General features: G+C 44.1%; 2 protein-coding genes across 2 annotated transcripts in view; one reads left to right on the forward strand and one right to left on the reverse strand.

Moving 5' to 3' along the window:
- Nucleotides 1-25,752, reverse strand: part of IL23R (interleukin 23 receptor) — a 46,215-nt gene extending 20,463 nt beyond the window's left edge. Inside the window, exons 1-7 of the mRNA XM_039486466.1 lie at nucleotides 25,651-25,752; nucleotides 19,587-19,688; nucleotides 17,309-17,605; nucleotides 14,387-14,510; nucleotides 10,834-10,994; nucleotides 10,024-10,169; nucleotides 8,343-8,502 (exon numbers count right to left, since the gene is read on the reverse strand). Of these exons, the coding sequence (XP_039342400.1) occupies nucleotides 8,343-8,502; nucleotides 10,024-10,169; nucleotides 10,834-10,994; nucleotides 14,387-14,510; nucleotides 17,309-17,605; nucleotides 19,587-19,644 (946 nt within the window). The 5' untranslated portion in view covers nucleotides 19,645-19,688; nucleotides 25,651-25,752. The remainder of the gene's footprint in view (nucleotides 1-8,342; nucleotides 8,503-10,023; nucleotides 10,170-10,833; nucleotides 10,995-14,386; nucleotides 14,511-17,308; nucleotides 17,606-19,586; nucleotides 19,689-25,650) is intronic.
- Nucleotides 1-27,826, forward strand: part of C8H1orf141 (chromosome 8 C1orf141 homolog) — a 126,850-nt gene that overhangs the window by 61,544 nt on the left and 37,480 nt on the right. The window lies entirely within an intron of this gene.

Below are 27,826 nucleotides of genomic sequence, written 5' to 3' on the forward strand. Positions count from 1 at the left end.
TTCACTCCATGCATCTGAAGAAGTGTTTTTTTTTACCCATGAAAGCTTATGCCCAAATAAAGCTGTTAGTCGTCAAAGAGGAGGCTGCAGTTCCAGGGAGAGGGATCACAGGGTGAGACAGGGTGGGTGAAGACACCATCAGAGGAGGGTGCAAATTGGTTGAGCTAATCCCCACGATGGCCACGAGGAGGTGCCACTAGCTAGGAGTGGACTTCATCACAGGACCCAGCTTACCAAGAAATCAAGATTGCTCTGTATTACTGCCCTGTCCCCCTCATTGACTGCTCCATCAATCTTTGTGTCATCTACACATTTTCTCACAGGGATTTTATATTTACTTTCTGATCATTGTGAAAATGTTGACTAGCATCACATCTAGTGAACCCCACTAGAAACACTCCCATTCAATGATCATCCCCATTAACAACTACTTTTTGAGATCTGTCAGCCAGCTCTTAATTCATTTATGTGCTCTATTTATATCATATAGCGCTAACCTTTTAGTCAGACTGTTATGCAGTACTATGTCAAATGCCCCACAAGAGTCTAAATACACCTCTACCTCGATATAACAGGAGCCAAAAAATCTTACCACGTTATAGGAGAAACTGCGTTGTATCGAACTTGATTTGATCCGCTGGAGTGCGCAGCCCCACCCACCCCGGAGCGCTGCTTTACCGTGTTATATCGGATAAGGTGTATATTACATCTATGCAGTTATCTTTATCAACTAAACTTGTAATCTCGTCAAAGAATGAAATCAGGTTTGTTTGACAAGTCCTATTTTACATAAAACCATGTCGACTTGCATTATTTATATTTCTATCCTTTAGTTTTATTAATTGAATTCTGTATCAGTTTCTCCTTTATTTGTTCTGGCTTACTGGCCTAGAGGTACCCAGCTCATCCTGCTTGCTCTTTTTGAATATTGGCACATTGCAGAAGACTGAAAGAGTGCTAATTTCTCTAGTATGACAAGATTTATTAAAAATGAACATCAGTGGGACAGAGATCTCCTCAGCCTGCTCTTTTAGGACTCTTGGCACAAGAAATCCCGGCCTGCTGATTTTAAAATGTTGATCCCTAGTAGATGTCTAACATCCTCCTTGGTTATTAATGGATTGGATGGTACTTCATCATCCTCATGCAATATAAGAACATTCTCCTCCTTCTTTCCAAAAACAGAATAGAAATGTTTTAACCACTTCTGCCTTTTCTGCATCATTATTAATAATTTTACCATCTCCATCTAGTAATGGGCCTGCTATGATTCCTTTTTATTCCTAATATACTTAAAAAACTCCTTCTTTATTCTTAGCCCTGCCAGCCATGGATTTTTCCTTGAAGTCTTAGGTTTCCTTTATCTATTTTCTGCACTTCTTAACCTCTAATTTATATCAATTGCTATCTGTTTCACTCTTTCCCCGTTTATTATTTGTTGCATTTTTATTCCTAGCTGCTACCTTCACTTTGCCACTGAATCAGGTTTGACTGTGAAATCATGGCTTCTTGACCCTCTGTTACAAGGTGGTCTGTCCTCTTTAAGAGGTATTGGGAAAGCAAAATGCTGTTCCAGGAGTTCTGGATCAGATGTTGGGAAAGAGGAAGTAGTCCCAGGGTAATAGTTAGACTTGGGGGAAACCCAGGTTCCTGTCTCTTTAAGACCTCAGGGCTAAGTGCCTTGTGCTGTATGTTGGCATAAGTATCCCCCCTCTCTCAGCCAGCCAACACAAAGTCTGAGAAAACAGGGGTGTATATAAGCTGCCTCTTCACTCATAACAAGAGGAGGAATAGAGAGCAGGGAGGATGCGGGGGCACCAGGGGAGACTCTAGAAAGGGAAGACTGCTTGTCTGCTGCCTGGTGGGGTGACCTGGCCTGCAACCTGTAGAGGAAGACTGCACCCCAGTGAGATGCCTTGGAGAAAGGACAGTTGTTATGAAGGTTTTGTTTTGAGTTTTGCTTCTTGAAAGCCTTTGATGTCAGCCTGGGTGGAACTGGTGGAGGGCAACGTATAGGGACCAGGAGAAGCACAGCACAAGCCATAGAAAGAGGGCTGTGGAATCCCTTTGTCAAGAGGAAAGGGTGTGGGCCTGCAGGGCCACTGGAAACTATGTAAAGACTCAATAAATTAGAACTCAGAAGGTTTGAAATATTTTGGACTGTGGAAAGTTGCCAGGAGACCCAGGAGGGAGCTGGGTGAGGAGTCTGCCATGCTCTGAAGGGGGTGCTCTGGACAGGGGTGGCTCTAGCCATTTCGCCGCCCCAGCGCCCAAGCATGGCACCGTGGGGCGGGGCTCTGGTCGCTGTGGCTGGTGCGCCCGGTGTCCTGCCCCTGCGGCGAGCCCTGGAGGGTCCGCTGGCGGGGGGCCTGGTCTGCCGGCCGCTGCCTGCATGCGGATGCACCCACGGAGGCGGCGGGACCAGCTCCGCAGGCGCGGCTGCGAGCTGATCACCCGCCCGCGCCTGCGCCCCCCCTGGTGGGGGGCCCGCGCCCGCAGCATGCCGCCCCAAGCACGCGCTTGGCGTGCTGTGGCCTGGAGCAGCCCCTGGCTCTAGAGATGGTGATCCAGCCACATCCTCAAATTCTTGTTAAAGAATTCCTAATCTCTGTTCACATTTTCCCCCAATCAATTCTGCTAATCATTTCCCACAGCTTTGGGAAACTATTGCTTTTGAAGCAGCAAGGATATATATTAGTGGTTGGGATTGTCCTCTGTTTGCCCATATTGAATGTAATCAGGTAATAATTTCTGGTCCCTAGGCAACCACCAGCTTCCATTCCAGTGAGCCAGTGATTAATTCATCTGTATCCACCAGAATGAGGTCCAAAATACTTACCTCATAGATTCTAAGGCCAGAAGGGACCATTGTGATCATCAAGTCTGACCTCCTGCATAATACAGCCCATAGCACTTCTCTAATTATGGCGGGTGCAATACCTTTTGTGTCAGAAAACTATCACCTATAAGTTTAAAAAACTCTAGTGACTGATGACTGGCTGCATGAGACCTCCATCATACGTCTCCCACATTGAAGTCCTCCATAACAAGTGTTTCTTTCCACACATAACAGAAAGGGTGCATAAGTAGTAATTCCTGTTCTTCTCTGGTTTGATTTGGTGCACTGTAATAGATCCTCCTCCTGGGGTTTGTTAGTCAACACTAGAGATGGTTGGGAATTTTCTGTCTGAATGATTTTCCAACAGAAAATATCTTTGTGTAACACCGACAGACCCCGGTCGTCGTCAGGCAGGATCGAACGTGGGACCTCTGGAGCTAAATGCATGAGCTAAAAGCCATATGGCACTTAGCTAAGGCCGTCGAGCAGACTCATTAATCATAGAATCATAGAATCTCAGGGTTGGAAGGGACCTCAGGAGGTCATCTAGTCCCAAGTACCCAAACCCATCCCAGCAACCTCAAACCCAACTAAATCATCCCAGCCAGGGAGCCTGACCACCCTGAAAGCCAAACCCTGAGGGTCAGAGACCTCCACTCCTCTAGTTAACACATTACAGTTCTCCACCCTTTCCTAAAAAAAAACCTTCTAAACTATCCTCCAACCTCCCTCTGCAACTTCTCCTCCTTGTCATCTTCTACCTCTTCTTCCTGAGACCAGTCTCATCCTCCCTCTTTTCCTCCCCCCCCCCCAGGTAGTTGAAAAGCCCCTATCAATTCACTTCTTCTTTCTTCTTCTCTTCTTCTGCAAATCCCAGTTCCTCAGCCTCCTCATCTTCCTCATGTGTTCCAGCCCCCAGCCCCATTTTGTTTTTGCTGCCCTCTACTCCTCTTCTCTTTTTCCCTTCCCTTCTTGTAGTGTGCCCAAAACTGGACACAGTACTCCACCAGATCACTCACCAGTGCACTGAAGAAGAGAATGATCTGTTGGCTCGAATGATTGCCCCCCCTACTTATAAATGCCAAAATGCCCAACTTCTGCACACTGCACACTCATATTCTGTTTTGAGTTCACCCCAACCGTTCCGTCCTCCCCTTGTCCTTTTCTCTGCCACTGCTGCCCCCAGCCATTCGTCCCTAGTCCTAGCGCAGTGCCTTCTTTCTTCCGCCCTAAGTGCAGGACTCTGCTCTTGTCCTTCCCTCATCTCATTCTTTTTTTTTTTCTTTCATCCTCCTAATCCTCTGTCTCCTATCTATCCTATCCCCCCCCTCCCAGCCCACTCCCTCCTCCCCAGTTTAGTCTCATCTGGCAAAAGTGTGTGCAGTCCACCCCCCCATCCCATCCTCCAGATCGTTAATGAAGATAAAACCCAAAAGCACCCAACCTTGGGGCACTCCACACCCACCGGCTGCCAACCAAACATGGAACCACCATTGATCTACACGTGAGCCCCGACCATCTCTAGCATTTTTTTCCACCCACCTTCCCCATCATCCAGCCCCAGCCCTCTCTTTAACTTGCTGGCAAGAATACTGTGGGAGACTGTATCAAAAGCTTTGCTAAAGTCCAGAAATAGCACATCCACTGCGTTCCCCTCATCCACAGATGATCCACAGATAATCTCTAAGTGGCTTCGGTGCTGCTAGATGGGACAGTATGCCACACCCAGGAGGTGTGTGGGTTACGTTTGCAAAATCAAATTTTTCTGCAGGAAATTTTCTATTTTTCCACCAGGAAAATCAAACTGATGGTACCCCAGCAGCCTCCCTAGAAGGTATAGAGGGCAAATTATAAAAGCCTTCCAGGTGGGCAACGGGCAAGGCAAAAAAATTCATTTTGGTTTTCCCAAACTGGAAGGATTTGGAACTTCTGTCTCATGAAAAACTTCAAAGTTTTTACTTTTTGTCCCAAACTGGGATGGAATTTATTCTGAAACTTTGAAGTCTTCTGCAGAACAGAAGTTCTGTTTCTGGCCAGCTCTGGTTAGCACATTGATCCACGTGCAGTCAAGATGCTGTGGTTCCAAGGTATTGATAACTCTAAAACAGGCAATGGTGTCTTTTATGGAGAATGCCACCCTGAACAGGTTATAACCATGGTTGGTTTGGGGTTTGTTTTTTGTTTTGTTTTTTTCTAACATTCCAATCATGTGAATTGTTCTCCAGACTTCAGTAATGCCAATTGTATCCACTTTCTTCTCATAATTGAGAACTCCTAATTCCTCTTGCCTGTTACCCAGGGCCCTAGCATTGGTCCATAAGCAACTGAAAAATGTTTTAAATGAAATAAGTGTGTGTTTGAGGTGGTGGGGGGAGAGGAAGGGTATTTTTCAGCATTTACATACATTCCCCGCCTGGGGGGAGGGATTTGTATTAAATTCTTTCAACTCCCCTTCACAGAGGGACCATTCTCAATGGGAAATGGCTTTCTCACAACCACCAGACACCTCACAAACTATCCCGTTTCCCCTTTGAGAGAGAAGGTTGTGAGGCTGTAATGTTCCAGCAGCCTCTGCTTTCTCCTGAGCTCCCCCTCCACTTTGGCCACATCAGGTACCTTCTGAAGTTCTTGTTTAAAAACGAACCAACCCTGTGACTGCGTTATTAAAACAGAATCTCGAATGCCCTACTCAACAGGGGTAGAGGCTGAGCAGCCATCACATCTAAGGGTGCCCAGACAGCAATTGTGAAAAATTGGGACAGGCATGGGGGTAATAGGAGCCTATATAAGAAAAAGACCCAAAAATCAGGATTGTCCCTATAAAATCAGGACATCTGGTCACCCTAATCACATCAGGGTCTGGGGCTCGAATCAGGACTGTTCAAGGAATAGCTGAGGAGTCTGTTCCTATAACAGTCTGTGATAAATCACCTCTAGATGGAAGCAGAAATCAACCCGCAAGCTTTCTGGCTACTGACAATGTCATACCCAGAATAAGCCAGCAGAGGGCACCAGCAAAACACTACCGTGAGACCTTTCTTGCCTAGATGTGCTGTTAACTCTATTTGCCCATCAATTTGCGGGGCGTTTGCTTATGTAGGTATTTAACCTACATAAGGTTACATAAAAATCGAATCTTTTTCTGTATCTATAGGAGACTAGAGCCCTGAGTATGTAGTCTCCACGATTCAGTCAGGCTGGGGGAAAAAATAATTTGACTGGCCTTATAATTGCCAAAGTGGCGGTACAACGGTGTGTCTGCCCAAAAGGCACACAGTACCTGGCACAACAATACCGAGAGCTTTTCCTCTGGAAAACACTTTGCAAACAGTCATTACGGCTGCTAACATATGGGAAGTGACTGGAGTGTAAGTGTTTGCAGGATTGGGGAGTTAACTTGTAATTCTGTTCAGAATCAAGTGGCACTCTGCATGACAGCAGAGCACATAGAATGACTGAATAATCCAACTGTACATAAGAATTGGATCAAATTAATTATGCTGTTGATATACCAGGAAATAGCCCTCTGCTCTACTTTCAAAGATGAGGCACACTGCAAATAGATAAGTAACATAGTGCCTTTATGACAAGTGTGAGTTCCACCATGGTTCATATATCCGCCCTGGATGAAAGTATTCATGGTATCTTTGAAAACCTATATCCACTAATGAGATGCTAATCCAGGGCCTGATCCAAAGCCTAATGAAGTAAATGGAAAGGTTCCCTTTGACTGCAGTGGCTTTGGCTCAAGCTTTGGATGGTGCTGCTGTATCGTTCCTGCATGTGCCACTGCTGGGAGGCAGTGATCTAAGGAAAGGTGTCACAGTGCATTGGCCAGGGCTGATGCCAGCTGCATTAGAGAAGAGGCAGAATGGGTACAGCAATTATTTTATTAGCTCAGTTTAAAACAGGAGGCAGTAACTAGCGCTGAAACTCAGTGCTCATATCAATGCCTTTCACGTGAAGACCATTATATACGTTAAGGCTCATAATGACCCTATGAGGTAGATGAGTATTGTACCCATCTAGCAGGTATGTACACTGAGGTGCAGAGAGGTTTAGTCATTGTCAAAGCCAGGAACACAATCGCAATGTCCTGACTCCAAATCTCCTACTTTAACCATTAGATATGCTGTCTCCTTTGACGGTGTTCGTAGTGTTGTGGTAGCCATGTTGGCTTCAGAATATTAGAGACAAAGTGAATGAGGTAATATCTTGTATTGGACCAACTTCTGTTGGAGAAAGAGGCAAGTTTTTGAGTTACAAATGACCTGAAGAAGAGCTCTGTGTAGCCCAAAAGTTTGTCTCTTTCATTAACAGAAGTTGGCCCAATACAAGATATTGCCTCACTCACCTTGTGTCTCCTTTGACTCAGTCATTTAAAAAACGGCACTAACTAGTCTGATGACATCTACCCTGATTGGTTAAACACCACCACAAGGTCAAAGCCCAAACATTACAAAAGGTCAATCTCCTCTTTGCAGATCCACTTGTATTTGTATTTTTGCGTGTGTGTTTGAATCCCAGGTGCAAACCTGGGTACCTGCCTCTCTAGTTACCTAACTGCAGCTGTCAAAAGAGAGGTTGCACCTCAGCCCGTCTTAAAAAATGTACCCTTTATGCTGTCAAGTGGGAAATGATGTGTCACATGCCATCACAAATATCTTTACAGTGGGCCTTTATTCCCCTATAGCCTGCCAACCAGGAGGAATGGGAAGTGTTTGTAGCAAGAGAGATTGTCACACAGGGAATGGCTAAAGTGACTATTTTTTACATTTAGTCTGATTAGAAAATCAAATGTTACATTCCTGTTTTACTTGGTAAGGGACAAATCTTGGTCACTTTGTTGGATTAACATGGAAGAAGATATAAGGAGCATTCTTGATCACCACCATAGCGCAGAGACAAGGTTTCTCATCAGCACTAAGAGGTGGGCCCAGCTAACATTCCCATTCCCTGCACCCTGGCCCAAAGGGGCTCTTAGGAGCCGGCAGGGGTTAGGCATGGCTGGACTTCCCGCTGGCATGCACTGACCAGGGAATCTCAACATAAGAACGGCCATACTGGGTCAGACCAAAGGTCCATTTAAGCCAGTATTCTGTCTTCCAACAGTGGCCACTGCCAGGTGCCCCAGAGGGAATGAACAGAACAGGTAATCATCAAGTGATCCATCCCGTTACCGATTCCCAGCTTCTGGCAAACAGAGGCTATGGACACCATCCCGGCTAATAGCCATTGATGGACCTATCCTCCATGAATGTATCTAGTTCTTTTATTTATACACCCAATAAGGTACTGCTCCAATAACGTACACCTGACCGTGTACTGATCCCACATGTTCCAATAGCAAGGTAACTAGAAGCCTGTGCCACTCCACTCGCTTTGACAATTGCCCCCAAACAAGGGGGTGATCTCATTCAAAACTTTTAAAAAAAATAAGAAAAAGTCATGCATGACAGCAGGAGATGGAGCAATCCCCTTGTAAGCCTGGGTATGAACTCACCTGCTTCTGGGGTTGTGTAAATAAAGGGCGCACTCCATCCACTCCAATAGCTTTTGGCAAGAATTAATCGGCATCTCACTTGAAACTCATACTCTGTGTTCGACTCCAGGCTGTACTCTGTGTGTGGCCCTCTTGTCACATTTATGTCCCATTCTTTCATCTAAAATTGACAAACAATATAACTTTCCAAGCTGTACTAACTAGCCTCATGAAATTAGACATCCTTTCAACAACACGTACTGGAACTATTAATGATGCTATAACAATCCCTGCCCAGTGCCCTAGCCCTGAGGGAGTAGGTACCAGCCTCCCCCGAGCTCCTAGGAGTGCAGGATCAGTGTGGGCACTGCACCGTGCCTTAGCCTAGGGCTGTGTTCGTGGCCAGCTCCTCATGCCAATGTGGAGGGGGGTGTGCCCATGGCTCTGCCTCCTCCTTATCTGTACTGGCCGGGTTTGCACCTCTGGGGGTGTCAGGAAGAAGCAGTGCTCCCCCAAATGGAGGGATTGGGATTGTGTCCTGTCCCTCTGGCAGGGTGTAAGGGGTGGAGGAAATTCTCCACATACACCCTGGCCCTTTTGCACAGTCAATTGGGGCAGGGCACAATTGAGTCCTTAGCAGCTGATGTTAAATCGACCTACAAAAGCAGCCTCGTCTCTTAGGGATTTTCTACATGGGACATTATACCAGTATGATGGTGTGAATTTAATCCGCAATAGTTATAGTGGTATAACTCCCCTGGTGCACACTCTTATTCTGGTATGAGTGGTTTTTCTAGCTCAGTTTGTCACTTTGGAAGTGATTTAAATTAAACTGTAGCACTGGGAAATATCTTGAATATTGTGTTAATTTTCTTTTGCGTAGTATAGGGTTTATCTAAAGAATTCTGCAAGTACAGCAGTACATTATTTTGAGTTACAAAGCAATGCAAGTCTGCACGTGGCAGTGAGTGGGTGTTACTGAATATCTCAATTGGAGCCTCTCCCTTCCAAATCACCTGTTTGAATCCAGCCTAAGTCACAAATGCCCTAAAGTTGTTAGTAATCTATGTGAAGTGACTAGGTGGTCTCAGTCCAGGTATGAGTGGACAAGTCCACTGCACAATACCAACATCACTAATTGACTCCTGGTAGGAGTTTCAGTGGAAAAGCTTAGAGTAATCCTCAGAGGAGGTGTCTCCAGGTTAGGTTTGATGCACACAGATAGAATATGAAGCTTGCACTGTCCTGCTACTGCTGTACCTGTCTGAATAAACAGAAGACTTCGGTCTCCAGGATTAGTAGCCTTGCACCTTTCACAAAAATTTAGTTCATTTTAAAATGTTTTAAAAACCAGGGCTGTCCAGAGGGGAGGGGGGCAATTTGCTTTGCCCCAGTTCCCCTGAATCCTCTGGGTGGCCCTGTTAAAAACAACCCCCCAAATACCCTTGTTGATATGGTGCTATTAGTATATGTAATCACTTGCAAATCCTTGCTTCATAGACGTTCTCCTCTCCTTACTTGAATACAGCAAATGACTGCATGAAAAACCAGATACCAGCGAACTGGTATCAACAACCTAGCCCAGCGATCTTTCACACAGGGCCCAGTCCTGCACCCACTGAAGGTAGTGGGAGTTTTGCCATTGACGTCAATGGGACCAGCAGCAGACCCATGTTATGTAGTTGAGAAAGGGTTGCCTCACATGCCAAGTTTGGTCTGCCAGTGCTCTGTATCTCTCTTCACAATAAACGTTCTCCGTGGATGTTTGCTTTTTCCAGTGGAGTATAGTTCTCGGTGCTGAACTGTCTGTAGTTTCAACATTGGTGATAACAGGTGTGGCTGGTATCACTAGAAGAGACAAAAGAATGGTGAATCTATTCTGAGCCCATGAAGAAAATGGTGCCAGTCTACCACTGTTAGGCTCTGCTATAATGATTTTTTTAATATACTTTACTACAGAAGACATATGTTCTCACCTGAGAAAATATATCTTGATTTTTCAGTTTAACCTGTTAAAAAGCCCCATCAGAGAACAATAGCTGAACAATTTCACTGTCAGTTAAAGATAACTTCCCATAATCAGTTTTATACTTTCATTAACGTACGCTGGGAATTTAATGTTGGAACGAATAGACGGGCAGTATGAGACTTGCTGTAATTGAAATGTATTACCAAATCACAGGCTCTGTGAGCCTCAGTATCAAATCCAGCACATCACAAAAAACTAAGGAGAGAGCATAGTGACCAATGAAAGAATATTGATGGAAAATATTACAGCCCAATTTGAGAAGAACAAATAAGAGAGGGCAGTAAGACAGTGTATCAAAATGTACATCAGCAGCTGTTTCCCTAATGTTAAACAGTACTCAATGTGTAATTTATCACCAACGTTCTCAGAAAACTTCAGTACTGCACATCCATCTAGATGTAGATTTTATCACTTTGGTTAGGGTTCTTTTTAGTTCATATTACAACCTGCCTTCAAAGCCATTTGTGAATTACCATATATTACCTAAATCCTCAAGGTTAACTTGCAGATGATCAGAATGTGCTGTGCCTAGGTCATTTTTGGCTTGGACCCAAATAGAATACAGTTTGCCTCCTTGTAATTTGCTCAATGAAATGTTGATTGCTGCAGTCGAAGGAAATGCTTTCTCCTCACCTGTCTGTAAACTAAAAAAGCAAAAAGCACTGGGGTAAATTCCGGGCCCCATTCAAGTCAATGGGAATTTTGTCATTGACTTCAATGAAGCAAGGACAGAAACAGCACAAATGCCAGTTTAAACCAATATAATTTAAAAACAAAAATCCCTGAGAATGGGGATGGTAGGGCCACCACATTGTTACAACAGTTTTGTCAGTCTTATCTCCTCAGGGCCGGCTCCAGGGGGTTTGCCGCCCCAAGCAGTCCCCAAAAAAAAATCATGATCGCGATCTGCGGCAATTCAGCAGGAGGTCCTTCGCTCGGAGCGGGAGTGAGAGACCCTCCGCCGAATTGCCACCGAATACCTGAAAGTGCTGCCCCGCTCGGGAGTTGCCCCACCAAGCACCTGCTTGATAAGCTGGTGCCAGGAGCCGGCCCTGTATCTCCTGCAGCAAATGCAGCCCAGCAACTCATTTAAGATTAGTGGTATGATAATAAGTTGATCTTCCTGCACTGTGACAGTCTCCTACATCCCCGAACAATCCACAATTGGTCATCCAGACCTCATAGGATGACTGCTGGGCTAGTGATGCCATCTCTTTCCTTAGCAATATATATATACCATTGTCAAATTGATACTGATGTAGTAACGGCTTTTCCTACTACTTCATTGCCTCATAATCCCATTATTTCTCATTTTGCCATCCATGCCCAGAATTCTAAACAAAAAGAAAGATGGTGATTTCTCATTCACTGGATTTTTTTTGTGAATCATTGTACAGACGGTGTTGTTTTTTCTGAATAAAATAGAATCTGGTGTATTCCATTTTTGTGGATCTACATAGAAAGGTCCAAATTGACAGGTGAGAACTAAGCAATGAGGAAGAATTCTGCGGTAAACACTACAGTGTTTCAGCATTTATTTAAATTGTTGCTTTACTATCTCAAGACATTGTGGTAGATTATAGCATCTCAGGACCTCTTCAAGGGCTGGTTAAACAACTTGATACTATCTCTGGACATTGGATCCTTGCTGACAAATAGAAACATACATGCCATACATTTGAGGGTGGGAGGTTTGCTCTGTATTTCCTTCCCTTTCCACCCCTCCCTTCTGTTTCTGACTTGCCTATTTCTCACTTTCCAATACACTGTTTTTTTATTAATCTGCGGGAAGTCAGTTTTCTCTCTGCTGTTAAGTTTCATAAGTATGTGTATGCTATTGAAAGAGGATGGCACTTCAGAGAGCTGGGTTCAATTCCTGTCTCTGCCACGAACTTCCTGGGTGACCTAAAGCAAGTTACTTAACCACTCTGTGCTTCATCTGTAAAATGAGGATATTATTTTCCTCTTCATCCTTTATCTGTCTTGTCTGTTTAGAGTGTAAGGTCTCTGGGACAGGAAACCATCTCTTGCTATGTTCATGTCTACACTATAATTGGAGGTGTGATTACAGCTTGGGTAGGCATACTCATTCTAGCTTTAATCTAGCTAGCACAGCTAAAAAGAGCAGTGAAGACACAGTGGCATGGACTCCAGAGCCGGCTGTACAAGCCTGCCTGGAACTCTCGGTACGTACTAATGTTGCTAGCCTGCAATGCTGACTGTGCCACTGTGTCTTCACTGCTCTTATTATCTGTGCTAGCTAGAGTAAAGATACAGTGCAGATATGTGCACCAGAGCTGCAATTACCCCTCCAATTGCAGTGAAGCTATACGGTGTTTGTACAGTTCCTAGCACAATGGGGCCCTGATCTTGTTGGGAAGGCTGTGCTACAGATAATTAGTGCTGTCCAGCACCTCCCAACAGAACATGTGGCCCTTTTCCCCCACTGTACTACTCCAGTTTACAGAAGGATAAATCCATGGAGTTCTATGAGCATGAGCTACATTGGCATACAAGTAATGTAACACAGCGATGGCTCAGGCGCATCAGGTAGAAAGCTGGCTTTTGTCTTACATTCTTGGTTTAAGTTTGACTGGAAACACATCCTCAACTACTAGCTAAATAGCCAGGGCTGGCCTTACCATGAGGCGAACTGAGGCGACTGCCTCAGGTGCCAGACTGTGGGGATGGCGGGGCGCCACTAGGATACAGAATGTAGAAAATTGTCTGCTGCTGGTGCATATGTATTCTCTCTCTGCTCTAGATGCACAGAGATGGTGGAGTGCTGTGCTAGAGGAAGGAGGGCACAAGAGACATAACAGGCAGGCAGGAGAAAAGGTGAGAGGTAATAACAGAAAGAAAGCAGCAGGAGCTGCAGGGAGAGAGAGAGAGAGGAAGAGGAGCTTCTTATGTACCTCTCTAGCACCCCCAGGATCCTGGACTGATTAACACCAGCTTCTCAGGGAGCTTCCTGTTTCCTGCTGCTTCCCTGACCCCATTTGAGGAGAACAGGCAGTCAACGGAAGTAATAGGAGCCAGTTAGGCCCTTAAGATGCTGATATTTTCCCTCACTCAGGCCCTGCTACCAGCCTGCTTATTTGTCCCCTTCAATTGAGTGTTGAGAGCCACTATAGCTAGCACAGAACAGCAGTCATGAGTGAAAGAAGAAAACGCCCCTCTGGGGCAGCATTCAGAAAAAGAAAGAAAGCAAAGGAAGCTTTTCTATCTAAGCAGGAAGGAGCTCTCCTGAGATACATAGACATAGCACTGATTAGACAAGTAATTACAACACTGAGTGGAAAGCTAGGTCTTAAAAGATTTAAATCCTAAACACCACCTCATTTGTGTTAAGTGAGAGCTAGCTAGATACACTTGGTAGTTCACCTGAAGAGATCTGTAAGGCGGTCTTCTAGAAAGTGTAAGTAGGACACTCTGTTTTTCCAGTCATCAAAACTAGAGCATTTGTATAATTGTGCTTGGCTTGTGGCTGCTGTTACTCTGACCACACATTTTAGACCGCACAGTCATACTGGTACTTAGGGTTACAAGAGCTCACCAGTCTTAACCATTACCCCCAATTAACCTAGTTTGTTCTGCTCTTTTCTTTCCATACCATTAGCACCTTTACCACAAAGCACACTAGCAAGTGAGAGAATCAGTGAGAGCATAGAATATCAGGGTTGGAAGGGACCTCAGGAGGTCACATAGTCCAACCCCCTGCTCAAAGCAGGACCAATCCCCAGACAGATTTTTGCCCCAGATTCCTAAATACCCCCCTCAAGGATTGAGCTCACAACCCTGAGTTTAGCAGGCCCATGCTCAAACCACTGAGCTATCCCTCCCCTCATTAGTGTGTAAGGCAGTGGTTCCCAAACTGGGGTTCGTAAACCACTCAGCTATCCCCACCCCAGATCCTCTTGGTCTTAGTCCTTTCAAATGCTCAGAGCCACATTCTAAGCCATGCATAGAGCCCTCTACTTCAATTGTTCTTGGTTTTCAACTAAACACAGCAAGAAGCTGTCCTGGCAAGACTTACCTCTTCAGGTAGAGAATGTAATTAGTACTTATGTAAGTGTATTTCCCTGCGTCCCAAGCACAAGTCAGGTGGTCTGAATGTTCATAAATGACACAAGTTAAATTGGTTGGACTGTCTGGTGAATCTACAAAGACAGATTATATGCAAATGTATGTCAGTTCAGTAGTTAAAGGGCAGCTCATCCAATGAGTGGACATTCAGACATTTGAAACTGTAATGTCCTATAGAACTTAAACCCAAGGGTCTATATCTTTGAACAGAAGTTACAAAGACGTGCTGCATTTTACCCATAATTATTTGATACAAGAATCAGATGATTGTGTTATTTTGTGGCTTTCCACAGTGGGTTTTAGCTGAGATTTTAAAGTACTCCACTAGTATTAATTAAATTAATCTTCTACTGGGCTGGGATGCTGGAACTCATTGTCCCAGGGATGGAGCTTGCAGGCTGCAGGCAGGGCATTCCTGGCACCTCTGCAATTCACTCTGCCAGAAACACACTTAAAACATGCACCTGACCACATTAGAAAATCTTACTTAGACGCCTCCCGTTGCCCAAGCTAATGATGAAATGTCCAACTGAACTATGAAATCCAGGGCCTTAGCTGACAGTCCAGAGATCCTTCGCTCAGTCTTAAAGCTACAGGGAAATGTAGTGTGTTTGATCCTCTAATTTAGAATGTTAATGAGCCAATTTAAGACATGTCAGTGTGTGGCAAGATACCACGTGGATGGGCATCTTGGCGTTTATTTGTTACAAATATTTATCACCTCTGTGGGGCAGATCAGTGTTATTTTACAGATGGGTACAGTGAGAAAAGTAGGCTGTCAAATGCTCACAGGCAGTGGCCAAGGATCTGAAAGCAAAAACTGCCCAAACTCTATTAATCCTAGGCCAGATGTGGGACTTCCAGCACACTCAAGCACAGTGGTGGTAAATCTCGCTGTACTGCTATCTTACGGCAGCTCTCCTGCCAGCGGAAGTGTTCATGTGGCTGCAGCAGTGAGGGGCTCTGGAGTCGGGGGAGGGATTTAATGTTACACAGAACAGCGTTAAAACTTTTGCAGCCATGTCTGCATAAAATGCACAGATTTTGAAAGGAAACCATCTGATTCCCAACTCCTTCTGCACTCTGGCTGCCCCATCTTTCTCCTTTCAACTCCACATGTCAGGGTATCCATGCTAGTGATTGTGTAGAAGGAAGCAAACTATGGCACATCAGTTTGCCTCTCTGTGCTTCAGTTTTCCTATGCGTAAAATGGGGATAATGGTAGTGACCACCTTGTAAAGTAAAGCGCTTTGAAATCTACCCCTGAAGACTGCTGTATAAGCATTAGGTGGTGTTATAGCCTGTAAAGATGCACACAGTCACTTCTGTCACTTGACTCAGGGAGTTCAATATCTCCTTGCCATTTGGGCAAGCACATGACCGTGATAGGAGAAGGATAGTTTCAGTGTCACATCCAGATACAGTAACTCCTTGCTTAACATTGTAGTTATGTTCCTGAAAAATGTGACTTTAAGCCAAACGATGTTAAGCGAATCCAATTTCCCCATAAGAATTAATGTAAATGGGGGGTTAGGTTCCAAGGAAATTTTTTCACCAGACAAAAAAATATATATTATATAGATATACACACAGTATACATTTTAAACAAACAATTTAATACTGTTCACAGCTATGATGATTGTGAAGCTTTGTTGAGGTGGTGAAGTTAGAGGGTGGAAGAGGGTGGGATATTTCCCAGGGAATGCCTTGCTGCTAAATGATGAACTAGCACTTGGCTGAGCCCTCAAGGGTTAACACATTGTTAATGTAGCCTCTCCCAAAGGCAGTGCGAACACGAGGGGGGAGACAGCATAGCAGACAGAGACAGACACACACCTTGTGTGTGGGAGAGAGATGCACACTGCCCCTTTAAGTAAGCTGACCCACTCTTAAGTGCATTGTCTTTTTAAGTGGATCAGGAAGTTGAGGCAGCAGCTGCTGCCCCAAACTCTCTCTGTCTCTCTCTGTGGGTGTCCCCTCCCTGCTCTATATGGAGAAGGGGTAAGCAGGATGCAGGAGCAGGGGGGGAGGGGGACACCCTGACATTAGCCCCCCCTTTCCCCTGTGCACAGCAAGCAGGAGTCTCTGGGAGCAGCTCCAAGGCACAGGGCAGGAGTAGCACATGGTAGTTGGGGGAGGGACAGCTGAACTCTAGGCAATTGGTAGCCTGCTGGGCGGCTGCAGCACAAGGAACTTAGGGGAGCAGGGAGCTGATGGGGGGCTGCAGGTCCACCCTGGTTACAAGCCCCCACCAGCCAGCCACAACGGGCTGCTCTTCCTGCAAGCAGTGGACAAAGCAGGCAGCTGCCAAACGACATTAGAAGGGAGCATTGCCCAACTTTAAATGAGCATGTTCCCTAATTGCTCAGCAATGTAACAACAAAACACCGTGAACTGGGATGACTTGCTTAAATCGAGGTAACGCTGCTAAATTCGACCTAAAGTCATAGGGTGGACCAGGCCTAAGTGAGGAGTTCCTGTACCTGTACGCAGCCACGTGACAGAACATGCACTGGAGTTGCTACTAATGATGTATATCAGCTGACTCCAGTTACAACATAACTTGCTGGTTAACTACAATATAGCTTTAATTACTAATAAGACCCCAAACCTTTTATTGTTAAATAAATAAAATAAAAAATGGAAGTTTCACTTTTCAACTGGAAAAAATACCAACACTGCTTTTGTGTGATTTTTTTTTTTTAGGTGCGGCATCTAAAAATATTAAAAGATTTAATCCTGTAAATCCGAAAATAGTATTTTTGGGGCTGCAGGCTAACACTGTCTAGGAAGGAATAACAGTTTATACCATCTTAAATGGGATGAAGTAGAATTAGTGGAAAAACCATCATACATACAGCAAATTACTTACATCCTGCAGAAAATTGTGTTCCACATACTACCATATGTGCAGCTCTGCTGGGACACTTGGCATAACATAGGACAGTGGAATATGGTTTTCTGAAATCATGAAGCTGAAGTTGCACTGTAGTTTTGTTTATTGTTGTTAATAATTTGTCTTCTATATGAGTATCATTTAGCATCATGTATAACTTTGCCATTTGACAGTTTACCGTAGAATGGCAATTTATAGAAATGTTCAAACCCATCTGAATGACTGGAGCTGGTTCTATCCACACGTATCCAGAGCAGTGAACGTTTATGACTCCTGTGAAAGCATAAATTGATTAAAATAGGTCTCTGATTGCTTATTTAAATAGAAGAAGCTAATGTTTCAGTTATGCAGCATATTTGGCTGCACTTCTTTTTGACTAGTCAAATGATTCTAGTGGACGCTGCTTAAAACCAGACCTTAATGAACAAGGTTGGACCTAAATCCAACAATTGTCCCTGGTTTCTGCACTGCTCTAGAGTAACATCCTGGAACTTCTATACCCACTTCAGGTATAGTTTAAACAATGGAGACATCTATTGATTTTAGTTATGAACGTCCCTTGTAAAGCACCTTGAGATCTACTGATGAAAAACATTATATAGGAGCTAGGTGTTGCTTTTGTTAAAATGAATAAGGCAATCAGTAAAATATCCCTTGTATTATTTATTTAGATACTAAATGTAATCTGTTTTACCCTGCACTTGCAGTTTCAGTTTGCCACGGATTTTTGCATTGAGACTGTGTGAGAAATACATATTTAAGAACATAAGATCATAAGACTGGCCATAGTGGGTCAGACCAAAGGTCCATCTAGTCCAGTATCCTATCTTCCAACAGTGGCCAATGCCAGGTGCCTCAGAGGGAATGAACAGAACAGGTAATCATCAAGTGAACCATCCCCTGTTGCCCATTCCTAGTTTCTGGCAAACAGAGGTTAGGACCTATCCTCCATGAATTTATCTAGTTCTTTTTTTGAACCTTGTTATAGTCTTGGACTTCACAACATCGTCTGGCAAAAAGTTCCATATGTTGACTGTGCATTGTGTGAAGAAATACTTCCTTTTGTTAGTTTCTATGAAAAGGATCAGCAAAAGGACCAGTGAAATAGTTTAGGATGAAAATTTACAATCTTATGACAATTTGTCATTAGCACCTGTTTGGGATTAATGGGTATTATTTCAGGCTGGGTATTACTCGGCATTCATGTTTAGTGGAATGTGCACTAGATTGCCATCACACTATCGGAGCAGAAATGGAGTAGGGGGGAAGGTCTGAAATCCTGTCGCCATTGAAGTCCATGGGTGTTTTGCCACTGAAGTCAGTGCAGCCAGGATTTTACATGTGGGTGCATGTACACACACAAAGCTATTGATAGCTAATGAGAGCTTAGAGTTTAGATCACAATGTCATGCTAAGGGGAAGATTTCGGAGGCCGTGGAATCCTGGAGTACAGAAGCCCTGCCTTCCATACCCTCTAAAACAAAGATACTGAATGGAGTAAGGGCAGTGCTGGTACTGTGTGTGTGCTCTATCATACATCCTGTACTACACTGACTGGTTCATTTTGGGCATGAAGCCAAGGTTCCATCTGTGTGGGAGGGGGGGGAAACACAGTGACTCAGTACACACTGTTCTCCCTTCTGCACAGCTCTCTCTGGTACAGGTCACGGGTGCCTCATCCCCAATGCCCCCACATTCCCCTGTCAGGGCACATAGAACCCGGCCCTACGAAATGTCAGCGGTATGCAGTAACAACTCAGATAGGAATCACCTGACGTCACAAATTTCAGATTGTGCTTTAATAATGACTAGCAGGAGATAACCTTTTACAAACGGATCTGAGCTAAAGCAAAGGTAAGAGGATTAAGGCAGCTCCACGATAGAAGCACAAGGGCCCCTGATGATCAGATTACAGCTCTGCACCAGAGATGACAAATTTAGCTTCTGAGCGATATCAGACGTGATCTGTTCTTCCTGGAAAGGTGTGGCTGCATTGAAACCTCTGATTTCTAAGATGTGCAATAAAACGAGGCATATCTATATGTCTGTAGGCATCAAACAGCTATAAAGGCCCCAAAATAGTTTATATGTTCATCTTATTTCAACTACATTCACTTTTATGCTTGGCTGTTCATCAGCTCTGTGTGCCATTATGTTAGCTGAAATGTATTGATTTCTCTAAGACACAAAGCTATACTAACAATTGTTCCTGAATTCAGCACTAAGAAGTGGTGAGATGGAAGACAGACTATACCTCTGTAAATCCAGCCGAAGAGTATATGGAGCGCCACTGCCACTTTAAATCTAACCATGACCTGATTGATTCGTGGCTGATGTCAGTGGAAAAGCATGGCCTCTGAAAAAATGAAATTAACATTAGACCTTTCTCACAATAAACAATGCAATGTTGAGACCAGGTTCTAAGACAAGACAAAACAAAACTAATAACATGAGAGGCCAGTATCAGAACCTCAAATACACAGATGTCATTGGTCCTGCTAGTTCCTGCATCTGCACACTGCTATAGCTCTGGTCCTATCTCACTTCCAGATGTACAGAAGGGCCTAAGGCTAGTTTCCAGATCCACAGCAGCAAAAATTGAAAATGTTGGCCACAGTAGGATGAATCTTTAGATGCTGCTAAATACAGTGGACCAAACTCATGGCTGGTGTAATTCCACTGAAGTTAATAGAGGTGTGAATTTGGCAAGGCGTTGCTTAGAGCTAGGCAGAGGAGGCAATATTCAGAGAGCTGAGTTCTAGGGCTAGGGTTTGCTAGAGAGGAAAGTATCCAGAAGCTACAATGTGGAATCTTAGATCTTTAATGGCGAGTCCCTAAAGTAGAGATGGCCTGATTTTCAGAAGTGCGGACCACCCACAGCTCCTGTTTTTATCTGGCTCCTTTCTGTCAGTTAGAGAAAAGGAAAATGACTTGCTCTAAGGTGGAGCACTTGGTTAATTTGCCTACTGGTTATGACTTTCTTTCTCATTTTTCTATTTTTTTATTTCTTCTGCTTTGTTTTGAAGACAGACTTTGACTTCCTAAGAAAGATGTCACATCTACCGCAAATTCACTTGAGTACTTTCTACTTAGTACTTTCCTGTGACACTTTCTAGCACGTTCTGATGGTGAAGGGGATTTTTACCCCCAGTAATCTTCAGACACCCACATTCCCTTCGGTAGGGAGACAGTGATTTTTACCCCTCCTACTCCTGACCTATTGTGCAGGTGCCATCAGGCTCTAGAAGATTTAGATTAAGTCTCTGAAGTGCCTAGTAATTTTGTGTGTCTCTTGGAACCCAACTTGAAACACCTTTAAAGTGGCCAAAGGGTGGGTACTCAGCACGTTCTCCAAATCTGGCCCCTTCAAGGTAGTCTCAAAGCTGAGCACCCAAATTCACTAGTCACTTTGGAAAATCTTGGCCTTAAGCCTCACTGCAACCTGATTTCTCTAGATCAGTTTTCCCCAGACTGTGGGCATGCCTCTCTAGGGGGGCACAGAGGAACGTTCAGGGGGGTTGCTGTGGGAACTGGGCCAGCCCCTATGGGGGGTGGGAAGGGAGCACCCCCTCATCTCCAACCTACTCCCTCTTCAGCACTCCAGCCCCACCCCCAATCAAGGTCCCGTGGATGTCGGGTCCCAGCCCCATCCCGGTTGCAGCTCCCACTTCTGGCCCTGGCCCCGCTCCTGGCTCCACTCCGGCTCCGTCCCAGCCGTGGGACCAGCTTTGGCCTTGGCTCCCAATCCTGGACCTGGCTCCCAGCGTGTGTGTGCGTGCGCAGGGACAGATTACATTACGGATAAGGGGAGCATAACAAAAAGTTTGGGGACCACTGCTCTAGATACATCTCTGCCAGCATTTGCAGGGACTTGGAATTTTGAGGCTTGTAAAGATCTAGAGGTTTGATGTCCAGTCCCATGGAGGAAGAAATAGACTGGAAATATATCAATGTTCTGAAGAGAGAGGCAATTCACTATGTACCCACATTCTTCTCTTGAATTCATGACATGCATGGATTTTGGATAAACTTATTTTCTTGGTAAAGTCAAATAGAGACATCACTTCCTTGTAGGCCGCTGGTATTCACCACTTTAAGAGTTTGAATCTGAACTTGCTTAGAAACAAAAGGAATAGGTGCAAAAATGTGCTGCACCTCTCTGTGCCCTAAGGGCAGCAGAGCTTACACCAGGTACTGCTATCTGGCATGGCAGAAATGGGAACGTATCTGGCTCTGAGCTGGGTGTGTTATTCCAGTTATTCAGTAAACTCAGCACCATCCAGGTGATGTGAAATTTCAGAATGGCAAGAGCCCAGGCTCCATCCTCATTAAGCCCTTCTCTCTCTATCCAAAGCAACTCCTCGCCCAGTGCTATTTCCTATCTCCTCCCTTTGGAGCCTAATCGGAAGGCTGATCAATGGCCTGCAAGCCCTCCCCTCACATTCATTCCAGGTCTTCAAGGACAAGGTTACTGCCCCTTTACTGTGCATCTAAAAGGCATGCTGAGTAGAGGCCTCCTTATCCCCCCTTTTCAGGGGGTTGTCTGATAAGACAGCTGTCCCACATCCTGGGAAGGTCTTTTAAGGACATGGGGCATTTGGAAGCCTCTCTTCCCTTTATCAGGCAGCAGTGTGGCAGGAAACTTCTGCATTCATGGCTCCTGGCTGTATAGTGACTCTGGCAGTCGTCAGCAGCAGGAGTAGATTGCTTCCTACCCCATTTGGATGATGGAAATGGGTGGCTTCCAGCTCCCTGGAAGACCTTTTGTAGGCTGGCAAGAAATGGAGCTACCAGAATACCCTCCTCCCTCCCACCCCCTTACTCCAAGCACAGAAGATGGGGCTAACTGCTGTTACTTTGAAGGCTCCCAGCAGAGAGGGAAAGGGACAGTCCCCCAAAGTCAAGACAAGAAAGAAGGGGGAATGGAGCTCTTCCATGGAGGATTTCAGACATATGGGGAATCCAGCAGCCTGTTAGGCAGTGGTAGCTGTGTCCCGGGAATAGATTGGAGGGTGAGGGTGGACATACCCCCAAAACTTTTTGCAAGCCTGGGATGAATTTTGGGGGTTGTTGTAATCATTTTCACACAGCCCTAGTTTTCATATGTGTGTGCTTATATAACCCCCACACCTCCTGGGTGTGGTGTTCTGTCCCATCCAGTGGCACGGAGACCACTTAGAGAGAGAGAACTGAAATGAATCTGCTCTGCAGCCTTAGCTAACAGTCAGCTGGCTTTTAGCTCATGCAGTAGAGGCTCATGCACTAAGCTCTGGAAGTCCCCGATTCAATCCTGCCGATGACCGGGGTCTGTTGGTGTTACATTTTCGTGAAGCACATTCAATCTTAAACCCACAGATGAATCTGGGTTCACATTCATGCATTATTTGACTGCCGTGTGCATTGTTGTGTCTGTTTAAATCAACACAGGCTTGCAAGTCATTTCTTGTCTAGACACACTAGTATCTCTTCTATAGTTCTGATGTGGATCCATTCAACTGCACTGAGAGGAACCAGTCCATAATTGTGTGCCACTATGGACTACCATTTAAAAACTAACTATTTTAAAAAAAACCATTAAATGTTAGCTAAATTACAATAATTCTAAAATTAACAAATGGGTAAAGGGAGAGGATTAAAGGGTCAAAAAGACCAATGGATGGAGCATGGTTTTGAGACCGCACCACTCAATGGCAGTAGGAAAAGGACTTAAGGAGACTAAGTCTTGCATCAAACATCTGGAAGCATGCAGTGGAATAAAAATGGCCACAAATATCACAACATTCCAGCTAGTAGCAAGCTCATGGAATCAAGGTGCATCTTCCCACAAGAGCAGATCTGCAGAGGAAATATACTTGGAAAGCTCCAGTTACAGATGAATAATCTTCTTTATTAGAAGCAGTGCTAGAGAGTTCAGTAGGACTATTCACATGCATAAGATTATGCAATGAGTAGTCAATTATTTTTTGTCAAGGTCTAAATTATAATTTGGTCAAGGTATAGACAAGGTCCAGATTCCAAAGAAACATTTTCCACACCACAATAATGATGAAAAGTAAATAAAAAGATTTCACGGTCCATTCAATAGCATCTGGCAGTCCAGATTTGGCCTACGGTCCACCTATTGACTACCTTATCCAATGGGAGCTGTAATTGTTTTCCTAGGTCTCTTCCATCTCTAATGCTATTAGGTTGGTTTTACTTTCCTCTAACTTGTGCAGGATTAATCACTCTGGTATTTTTCTCTAGGGTGTCATCCAATCTAGTTTTAAAAGTCCCAAGCAATGGGTTTTCTACTTTTCCCTTTGGGAGACTAGTTTATCACTCTCAGGAAGTCTTCTCTAATACCCAGTCTCAATTTTTCCTTGCTGAACTTGATACCTTTACACCTAGTTTTAATCTCTCCATACCAGCCTGTCTCTGGCCATTTTCTCTTTTATGAACCCGCAGCCCTCCAGAGAATGCCAGAAATCCACATGATATTTCTCAGTGCTGGACTTTTACATTGAGATGAGACCCAAGTTAGATGTAACATGGGTAAAATTAGAGAATTCTCGATTGATGATGCCTCTGAAGGGGCTAGACTATGACATATCTGGAGCTGGTGAAACTTGGCACAGCCATGCTTATTTTTGATGGGTATACAAGAATGACTGATGCGCCGGGCTGAAACCTCTTCTTGGGATACCACATCCATTTTGGAGGCTATCTGCATTAGCTACCCAAGCACAACTTTGAGGTGCATGAAAGTATGCTGCTGCAGCTGGCTCTCGGAGGGGAGTCAGCGGTGTTTCTATTTTGTGAGGCTAGGCATTTGCGGATCTCAGTTCAAAACTGAGCTCTAGGAGATATAGGATTGGCACTAACTGAAGGTCAATGATAGCTCTACCCTTCTGTTTAAACTGGTACTTAAGGCTATAGAAAAATGATCAAAAGTAGATATTGCCAAATAATTTTTTTAAATAATCCCAGTAAACTGAAAAAAGAATATTTCCATTGGAAATGGTAGTTCTTCAACTGCTGTACTTAGTGATCTAGAATACATTTCAAAAGGCTTTAGACTAATATTACATGTCTAGAATGTCTAATGCATAACAAGTACCCTGGTATTTCTCCTTGTATTGCCTTTGCCACAGTGTCCTAAAACTTTCCTCTGTACTGGAGATGGCAAAAATACTTAGTAATCCCCTTCATTAACTTTCATACTCTCTCTCCTTATCTGATCTGGTACAAGAATTTTAACACCCTACCAACATCCTGCTACACTCCTGCAAGTTAAAAAGAAACAAATAAAAAACACACATGCTTTGAAAAAGTTCTTCTTTAAGAAGAACTTTCTAGCCTCCAGCTGTAACATTTAGATCAGGATTTCAAACACCACCTGATTTGGGAGTTATTCAAATTTACGGTTTTATTCCAATTCATAGGGGCCACTTGCAACCTTTGGAATCAGATGCAGGCTTGGAATTTGAACATCCCGGTAATTTAGAAGTATCTGGCGCTGGAGATTCGATCCCATCTCTACTAAGAACTCTGACTACTAAAAACCTCTTAGGCCCAGATTTGTAAAGGTATTAAGTGTTGTGGTGCTCAGCACTGCAACACCTAACTGACTTAGGCACCTAAGTCTCATTTTCAAAAGTGATTTAGGTACTTAAGACCCTAAATCCCATTGACTGTCAATTGGATGTTGGCTTCTAAAATGTCTGAATCCCTTTGGAAAATGAGACTTAAGCTCCTAAATCAGTTAGTTGCTGCACTGCTGAGTGCTCCAATGCCTAAATATCTTAATATACTAACACTGCATTGTAATTTAGAGCAGGGGTTCTCAACCTTTTTCTTTCTGAGGCCCCCCGCAACATACTATAAAAATTCCACAGCCCACCTGTGCCACAAATAACTGTTTTCTGCATAGAAAAGCCAGGGCTGGCATTATGGGGTAGCAGGCAGGGTAATTGCCTGGGGCCCCATTCCACAGGCCTCCCGAGAAATTAAGTAGCTCGGACTTCTGCTTCAGCCCCGGGTGGTGGGGCTCAAGGCCCTGGGCTTTCTGCCCTAACACTGGTCCTGCTTGGCAGATTCCCTGAAACCTGCTGTTCGTGGCCCCCCCAGGGGACCCCAGACCTCTGGTTGAGAACCACTGATTTACAACAAATAATCTGGACAAAGTAGTTGTACCGTCTCTGCGACACATGCTGTGCAGTATGTTTACAGAAAGCATAAACAAGAAAGCCGTAAAATACCTAAGCCTGCTGCTAACAGCTTCAGATATATTAAAAAAAAATCTTATCAAAGTTTTGAGGAGTTTGGTTATTTTTTACCTTGCTATCTATCAGGCCATTGTTCCACTTCTGTAGTCAGCTCCTTGATTTCTCTACTCACTGCTACTTCACAGCATTTTTAAGAGGCTGGGACTAATTCAGAGTTCACTGCTATAACAGAAACTATCAGCAAAACCCTGACCTACATTACTGATCACTCAAGAATAGCTTATTGTTTCCAGTTTGATAAGTATCTTTGACTCTGAGTCATTCTGTGGGAAAAACCAGCACCCCTTAAAGAAACAACCTCAATTTTTTCCTCGCACGTTTTTTTGGAAAAGTTTATTTTTAAATTATAGTTATTCAACGTTTTAAAACAAACAAACAACCTTTCTCAATTTCCCCTGTTTGTCAGTTGTATATAAAAGAAATCTGATATATTTCATACTTAATTGTTTGATAGCAGTGAGTTAGGCTTAATTCAGCTGTTAAGAAAAATATATTTCTGATAATACACACATCAACCTATTACACAAATCTCCCCCCTCCCCAAAATGCTCCAGCTTTCAGTTGCATCAAATTTAGTTAAATTGCCTGGAAAGAGGGGCAGAGATAGAATGTGTGTGTGAAATGAACAGAAATGTTCCTAATATTTACCTTACAGCATTCCACCAGTCACATCCCTCCATCCCAAACTGCTGCCTTTCTCACTTATCTCCTAAATTGCATTTATTACAGAATTTCCCCCTCTGGTTGAATGTTTTAAGAAGCAGATTCCGAGGGTGTCTAATGTTATATCCCAATGCTGTGGTTAAGAGTAGATTCTTACCACAACTTTAAAACATGGGCACCTAATGCGGGCACCAAACCTGCTTTCAGGTGTTCATATGGATAGTTGTATACACAAATGCCATTTTTACCATTAAAACATGAGATTCTGACCATCCCATTTGACAAGTGAGTTCATAGTATTGCCTGTAACTTCTGGCCCTGTCATTTAGGTCAGTATAGAACAGTGAACTCAGTATTGCGACAAGCACCTTCGCTCCTCTACTACAGGGAGAAGTACACTTCACCCCAGAAAGCCCAATTTTAATTGGGCTCTAATCTGGTGAAGTGCAGGGGGTGAGAGAAGTGGTGTCAGGTGGAAGAGTGCAGCAAAGCCCACCCACAACTCCTACTTCAGTCTATGGGCTACAGTCCATTCACACCACAGAGGCAGCCACCAATGGATTCGTTATAAGGTACAGAGTTCTACAAGGAATGCTGCAGGCAAAGAAGAATTGTATGACGAGAAGATCCCTTTTGAATGAAGAGGGCAGTAAGGGATTTCCCTGAAAGGTGAGACTTTCTACAGAAAGTTACCCACATGGAGGAAAAAGTGTTTCTGCTGAGGCCTGTTTTACAGGTGTTCTCTAGAAGAAATGAAGAAGTCCCTTAGAAGAGATCTCTTGCCCCCTGTAGCCCTCATATGTGCTTTCCAGTAGATGCCCTCTCTGTTAAAGTAGGGGAAGGAGAAATCAGGAGAAAACATGAAGTCTCTACAGCTATGGTAGACATTGTAATCTGATACATTGCTTGTTGTATGTGGCTTTAAGGCAAAAAGAGTACTTGAAGGGTGATATGAGTGTTTAGAGGGTCCCATTAACGTAAACTATTTCTCTGCAGATTTTCTTCAAAACTTTACCTAGTCTGGATAAATACAGTCCTGCTCCAGAAGAACCTTTATGGATTCTAAGAGGCATTGACCTATACAAGGCAGTTCTCTAAAAACCCTGTTGTAGAGGTGCTCCTTTTAGGAGAAAGGCTGCTGGCTAGGACCCCACTAAATCACAAGTGAGGGCTGAGAAGGCCATCTGTCCCCAGCGGGGTAGAGTTGAGGCAGGGTGATTGGCAACAAAAGCTACAGGGAGGAATCTAGGTCTGTGAGGCAGGATTTTTACTGGAGATTTGGGTTCCACATCAACTGGGTCTCCAGACAGCAGATGATTGCTGCGAACATCTGAGAACAAGTGAAACCTGAGCTGAACCCTCTAGGATTGCGGGGAGAAAGAACCTAGACTTGACACGAGCCTGAGGATTGGGGTGAGATGTTTGAGGATTACATTAGCATAATATATTCTCACTCAGTGACAGATTTTTCTCCATTATAAAACACTTCTAAAGAGGCGGCTTCTTTTCTCATGACAAGTTTAAGAGTTAACCTCAGTAGCAGTGTTAACCTCATTAAGCACTG

Source organism: Mauremys reevesii, linkage group 8 (genome assembly GCF_016161935.1).
Source record: "Mauremys reevesii isolate NIE-2019 linkage group 8, ASM1616193v1, whole genome shotgun sequence".
In the NCBI taxonomy this organism is placed as follows: domain Eukaryota; kingdom Metazoa; phylum Chordata; order Testudines; family Geoemydidae; genus Mauremys; species Mauremys reevesii.